The sequence below is a fragment of the Pan paniscus genome, chromosome 6, assembly GCF_029289425.2.
Source record: "Pan paniscus chromosome 6, NHGRI_mPanPan1-v2.0_pri, whole genome shotgun sequence".
NCBI lineage: Eukaryota > Metazoa > Chordata > Mammalia > Primates > Hominidae > Pan > Pan paniscus.
The window spans coordinates 165,657,356-165,663,848 of NC_073255.2; the positions used below are offsets into that span (position 1 = coordinate 165,657,356).

The following is a 6,493-nucleotide window of genomic DNA, read 5'->3' on the forward strand; positions in this document are numbered from 1 at the left end:
GGGGTCGGGGCCCACAGGATGCTCTGCCTAACACCCACTTTCCACAGGGATCTCCTTCACCCCCAAGGAGGTCGGGGAGCACGTGGTGAGCGTGCGCAAGAGTGGCAAGCACGTCACCAACAGCCCCTTCAAGATCCTGGTGGGGCCATCTGAGATCGGGGATGCCAGCAAGGTGCGGGTCTGGGGCAAGGGCCTTTCCGAGGGACACACGTTCCAGGTGGCAGAGTTTATCGTGGACACTCGCAATGCAGGTACCTCCTGCCCCAGAGAGCCCCCATTCCAGCGGGTGCCTCCCACAGGCACTTGTCCTCGTCCTGCCCAGCACCCCCTTGGCCGCACTCTCTCCTCCCTGAAACTTCCTGACCAGTCTGCGTCAGGATTCGCATTCTGGGGCCCCTTGCGGGAAAGTGAATGGCCCCGCATCAGTTCTCTCCCTTTTAAGAGAAAGCTCAGCTGTCCTGAGTTTCTGTCCCTCCCTTGCTCACTGGAATCCAAGAGGCTTACCTTAGGGAATTTTCCAGACCGCCTGTCCCGTGGTGCCCCCGCTCCTCCCACTGAGCCATTTTTGTTAGTGGTCACTACACACATCGGTGCCCGTTCTGGGTGGAGCCTGCAGTCTGGGGAGAGGAAAGCATTGTGGCTTGGCCAGCCTAGGACTGAGGGAGATGTGTTCCTTGCTTTCCCCCAGGTTATGGGGGCTTGGGGCTGAGTATTGAAGGCCCAAGCAAGGTGGACATCAACTGTGAGGACATGGAGGACGGGACATGCAAAGTCACCTACTGCCCCACCGAGCCCGGCACCTACATCATCAACATCAAGTTTGCTGACAAGCACGTGCCTGGTAAGGCTCTGGGCAGAGGTCGGTGGTGAGAGACAGGGAGGCCAGGAGGCTGGGGCTCTGAGATTCCTGACCCACCCTTTGTCCCCACTTCAGGAAGCCCCTTCACTGTGAAGGTGACCGGCGAGGGCCGCATGAAGGAGAGCATCACCCGGCGGAGACAGGCACCTTCCATCGCCACCATTGGCAGCACCTGTGACCTCAACCTCAAGATCCCAGGTAGAAGCCTGGAGGACCCTGGGTGGGGCGGGTGGTGGGAGAGGGCTGGCCCGGGCCAGAGCCCACCTGTCGGGCCTCCACCCTGCTTCCTCACCCCTCGCTTCCCTCCCTCACCCTGGCTCCCTTGACCACACAGGAAACTGGTTCCAGATGGTGTCTGCCCAGGAGCGCCTGACACGCACCTTCACACGCAGCAGCCACACCTACACCCGCACGGAGCGCACGGAGATCAGCAAGACGCGGGGCGGGGAGACAAAGCGCGAGGTGCGGGTGGAGGAGTCCACCCAGGTCGGCGGGGACCCCTTCCCTGCTGTGTTTGGGGACTTCCTGGGCCGGGAGCGCCTGGGATCCTTCGGCAGCATCACCCGGCAGCAGGAGGGTGAGCACCGCGCACTGGGCCGGCCGGGTCCTCACGGCGGGATGGGAGGGTGCTGCGGACCAGGCTTGATGCTGGCAGACTGGCCCCGAAGGCCAGGGCGGGTCTGAGCAGAGGAGGAGGTTTAACTGATGGGAGAGGGAAGGGCCAGGGCTAGGAGGAATCCCAGTGTTGCCCTGACATCCCCCAAACCCTGCAGGTGAGGCCAGCTCTCAGGACATGACTGCACAGGTGACCAGCCCATCGGGCAAGATGGAAGCCGCAGAGATCGTCGAGGGCGAGGACAGCGCCTACAGCGTGCGCTTTGTGCCCCAGGAGATGGGGCCCCATACGGTCGCTGTCAAGTACCGTGGCCAGCACGTGCCTGGCAGCCCCTTTCAGTTCACTGTGGGGCCGCTGGGTGAAGGTGGTGCCCACAAGGTGCGGGCCGGAGGCACAGGGCTGGAGCGAGGTGTGGCCGGCGTGCCAGGTAAGGGGCAGGTGGCCAGGAGTGGGGATGAAGTCAGGGCAGCCAGTGTGAGGGGCGATGATGCTGAAGTCCCCTACCTTGCCTGTCCCCAGCCGAGTTCAGCATCTGGACCCGGGAGGCTGGCGCTGGGGGCCTGTCCATTGCTGTGGAGGGTCCTAGCAAAGCGGAGATTGCATTTGAGGATCGCAAAGATGGCTCCTGCGGCGTCTCCTATGTCGTCCAGGAACCAGGTGGGCGTCCACACTGGCAGTGGGGCTGGGCCTGCCTGACCTTCCAGACTGGGTTTCTGCCCACTGGCCAGGCAGGAGATGCTTGGGGCCACAGAACTCCCCTCCCCGGAGCCCCCTGCTCTTCCTCTGCCCCGTCTCCCTCTACCCCACACCCTCAGAAACATGTGTCTGCCTCCAGATCTGAGCACTGACCACAGAGCCTTTCCTGGGATAAGGCCAGGGTGGGGAGGCTCCCGCCCTGCCAACCTCCATCCCGGAACCTGTGCTGACTGGTCTCTCTCCCCAGGTGACTATGAGGTCTCCATTAAGTTCAATGATGAGCACATCCCAGACAGCCCCTTTGTGGTGCCTGTGGCCTCCCTCTCAGATGACGCTCGCCGTCTCACTGTCACCAGCCTCCAGGTTTGTGCCCAGGGTGGGGGTGGAGGGTTTCTGCTATCTGAGAGATGGGCAGGAGTTGAGGACAGCAGGTCCATGGGGCCAGGGATTTAGCAGTGACCTTGGAAGGGCCAGTTAGGAGTCCCTTCTCATAAGGCACGAGGCAGGGCCCTTGGGGACGGTGGGCTCCCACCCTGGGGGCTTGCCCGTGCACTCAGGCATGCCACACCTCGTTCTGCCTTTCTCAGGGTGTGTCTGCCTGTCCTACTGCCACCTGCCATTTCTTGTTACAGGTTGTTCCACCTTCTGTTGTAAGAATGCTAGATGACAACATTTATAAGAATGAGAGTATAAAATCTATACAAACTAAGAGTAAACCAGTTTGCACAGAGGGTGTGAGAGGCTCCTCTAAAGGGAATGCCTATGGGCTGCAGAGCCTGGGCTGCATCCTCTTCAGGCCACTGGGGGCCTGGCTTGCTTTCTCTTGCTGCTGACTTCTAGAGATGTGGTATGTTCCTTTCATTCTGTCACAGCGGACATGTGCAAGGAAGGCTTTCAGCAAGTCACACTGAAACATGCAAACCAGGGGGCCAGGTGTCCAGGGGACACATTGTAAAGGAGCTTCTGCATAAGGCGCACAGAATGGGCTTCACCCCACCTCCTTCTCCCACGCGCCTCCTGGCTGCCCCTCAGGGTGGTCACATTAGCCCATCCAGAGTCCTTGTGCATCTCCTCCTCCCACTCCTGAACTGGGCTCCCCGATGCAGGCTCCAATCCCTCCCCAAGAGCCCTTCTGTGCTTCTTCTGGTCCTCCCTGTTGGTCCACCTTCTCCAGGAAGCTCTCCCAGGCCAGGCCAGTGAAACTCAGCTTCCTACCTCAGAGCTCTCTGGCACCCCCAGCCCACACAGCCCATCAGGCACTTGCCCTCCGCCCTCAGCCTGCTTCACACAGAGTGGGGCCCTTCCTTCCTCAGCCAGGACAGGGCACATCGTCTGTCATCTCCCACACACCAAGCACAGCTAGGATAGCAGGTGCACACATAGGGTTGCATACCAGACCCTGGCTCCTCCTGCTCCCAGGCTGGGCTGGCAGGCAGGGGCCAGGCTGGGCATGGGGTGGCGGCAGCCTTTGGGCTGGGCTTACAGTGAGCACCGTGTGGGGCTTCAGAGAAGACTGCTCCAGCCCCGGCCTCCCAGGAGTCTGAGCATCCTCCGTGGCCTTTGCAGGAGACGGGGCTCAAGGTGAACCAGCCAGCGTCCTTTGCCGTGCAGCTGAACGGTGCCCGGGGCGTGATTGATGCCCGGGTGCACACACCGTCGGGGGCTGTGGAGGAGTGCTACGTCTCTGAGCTGGACAGTGGTGAGCTGGCCCTGCCCCTGCCAACTCCCTTCCAGGCTGGGGCCTTCTGGGGAGGGGAAGGATGGAGGCTAAACCACCAACCCTTTATCCACAGACAAGCACACCATCCGCTTCATCCCCCACGAGAATGGCGTCCACTCCATCGATGTCAAGTTCAATGGTGCCCACATCCCTGGAAGTCCCTTCAAGATCCGCGTTGGGGAGCAGAGCCAGGCTGGGGACCCAGGCTTGGTGTCAGCCTACGGTCCTGGGCTCGAGGGAGGCACTACCGGTGAGTGCCTGGAGCTGGGGAACAGGGTGACTTCTGGGGATGCTTGGCCACTAGTCTGGTGCTGCTTTGCTCCAGAGGTAGGGGCCCTGCTTCCTAAGCCAGGAGTCCCCACAGAGGCTGTCCAGGGAGCTGGGGCCCAGTCCCTCTTGGGCCACAAGCCCTTCCTGCCCTCAGCCTTGCTACCTCTGGCCCCCAGGTGTGTCATCAGAGTTCATCGTGAACACCCTGAATGCCGGCTCGGGGGCCTTGTCTGTCACCATTGATGGCCCCTCCAAGGTGCAGCTGGACTGTCGGGAGTGTCCTGAGGGCCATGTGGTCACTTACACTCCCATGGCCCCTGGCAACTACCTCATTGCCATCAAGTACGGTGGCCCCCAGCACATCGTGGGCAGCCCCTTCAAGGCCAAGGTCACTGGTGAGTGCCGGTTTGGGGGAGGTCCACCCAGCCTGCAGCCCAGCCCAGCCTGGAGGGCTCCGGTGGCCACGCACATCTAGGCCATAGTCTGCCCCCAGACATCATGGTCAGTTTACCAGGGCTAGAGGTGGGCCTGGCTCTACACAGTACACGTTCTGTGGAGTCAGGCATGATCATGTAAAAATGCCATTCTTCCTCTCCATCGTGGCCCCTCACTCCTTCAGCTCTGGCCTGCGCTGTCTCCTCAGGCTCTAGCACCACTTTCTTCCCCCCTGGCTTCCCATATTCCTCCGCTCCAAGAAGACACAGTTGGTATTGAGCAAGCTTCCCCTCTTGAGGCTGTCTGTAGGATGAGTTGGGTGGGTGTTCCTTTGTAAAGTGGCTCTTACCCTGTGAGTTAGCCTGAGTTCCCAGACAAAGCCTGCAAGGATGAGGGACGCAGCATCTGAGACCCCAGCCCTAGGGTGGAGCACCAATTGGAGCTGGCAGCTCAGGGCCCTGGCTGGGAATGAGGCTGTGCTCCTAGAGTGGCCCTTGGAGGAATTTGAGGGGGAGCCTCAAATGCAGGCAGTGAGTCCCACAGGGTGCCAGTGCTGGCCGAGGGTCCCCTGCCTGGGGAAGAACAGGAAGCCCTTCTGACTAGGTTTGTGCCCCCTCCACCCACCCCTCAGGTCCGAGGCTGTCCGGAGGCCACAGCCTTCACGAAACATCCACGGTTCTGGTGGAGACTGTGACCAAGTCCTCCTCAAGCCGGGGCTCCAGCTACAGCTCCATCCCCAAGTTCTCCTCAGATGCCAGCAAGGTGGTGACTCGGGGCCCTGGGCTGTCCCAGGCCTTCGTGGGCCAGAAGAACTCCTTCACCGTGGACTGCAGCAAAGCAGGCAGGTGGCAGGGGGAGGGCGTCTCCCGGGGTGTGAGCCAGAAGCTGTCGGGGAGCAGGGTGTGGGTCACAGTAGGGGACTCCCTGGTGTGAGCCTGTCCCTCTGCCTCCCTCTCCAGGCACCAACATGATGATGGTGGGCGTGCACGGCCCCAAGACCCCCTGTGAGGAGGTGTACGTGAAGCACATGGGGAACCGGGTGTACAATGTCACCTACACTGTCAAGGAGAAAGGGGACTACATCCTCATTGTCAAGTGGGGTGACGAAAGTGTCCCTGGAAGCCCCTTCAAAGTCAAGGTCCCTTGAATCCCAAAAGTGCCTCCCCAGCCTCAGCCCCCACCTCCAGCCACACACACATTACACACACACACACACACAAATGTGCCACACCCAGACACACGCACAGAATCAGACACTACAAACACCTGCCTTGGGGGTGAAGTGAAGGCCCAGCCTCCCCACCCCACCGCGCCCCAGGGGTTGGAGGACCTTGTCTGTGTCAGGACAATGTCCCTCCCTGGGAATGTGACATGAGGGCAGACTGGAGCCAGGCTCAGGGGCAGAGGCTGGGACACAAGGGGCTGACGAGTGGGCTGCGAGGCCAGGGAAGCCCTGAGTTTTCTGGCGGGGCTGAGCAGTGGGGAACATTGTGTTGTGGGTGTCTGTGTGTGAGGTCACCCTCAAACTGCACTGCCGGCCAGATACCCTCCTGCCCCTGAGGACTTGGTCTGGTCTCTCTGGTGGCTACAACCCCAGAGTTTTAAGGACTTGGAAAGGAAAGCACAATCAGAGAAGAAAACAGCCCCTGAACCAGCAGGAGTGGCCTGGCACATGGACTGGCCCGAGCAATGTGCACTCCACCCAAGCCAGGCTCCCAGGGGGCCTGATTTCTCTCTCACTGTCTCTTTTTTTTAAAATGGTTGCACGGCTCTGCCCCATGGGGGGCCTTTTTTACACACTGCGAGGCCCAGCTTTCTAGGGGACTTTTGCACATGTCATGCAGCTCAGCTGGGAGCTGCTTAGGTGGAAAACTCCAAATAAAGTGCGGCTGTCGCA

At 60.8% G+C, this 6,493-nt stretch overlaps 1 protein-coding gene across 5 annotated transcripts in view; it reads left to right on the forward strand.

Moving 5' to 3' along the window:
• The window catches only part of FLNC (filamin C), a 28,931-nt gene extending 22,438 nt beyond the window's left edge, over nucleotides 1–6,493 (forward strand). For 3 of the 5 annotated variants that reach the window (XM_003813502.5, XM_003813503.5, XM_055114851.2), the window contains 12 exons: nucleotides 48–251; nucleotides 689–841; nucleotides 935–1,057; nucleotides 1,194–1,436; nucleotides 1,633–1,902; nucleotides 1,995–2,132; nucleotides 2,419–2,534; nucleotides 3,738–3,870; nucleotides 3,965–4,141; nucleotides 4,338–4,556; nucleotides 5,228–5,437; nucleotides 5,556–6,493. In XM_003813502.5, coding sequence (XP_003813550.1) covers nucleotides 48–251; nucleotides 689–841; nucleotides 935–1,057; nucleotides 1,194–1,436; nucleotides 1,633–1,902; nucleotides 1,995–2,132; nucleotides 2,419–2,534; nucleotides 3,738–3,870; nucleotides 3,965–4,141; nucleotides 4,338–4,556; nucleotides 5,228–5,437; nucleotides 5,556–5,743 — 2,174 coding nt within the window. In that variant the 3' untranslated portion in view covers nucleotides 5,744–6,493. Of the gene's footprint in view, nucleotides 1–47; nucleotides 252–688; nucleotides 842–934; nucleotides 1,058–1,193; nucleotides 1,437–1,632; nucleotides 1,903–1,994; nucleotides 2,133–2,418; nucleotides 2,535–3,737; nucleotides 3,871–3,964; nucleotides 4,142–4,337; nucleotides 4,557–5,227; nucleotides 5,442–5,555 lie in introns of all 5 variants that reach the window. The other 2 variants (XM_063606381.1, XM_063606382.1) reach the window with 1 other exon arrangement.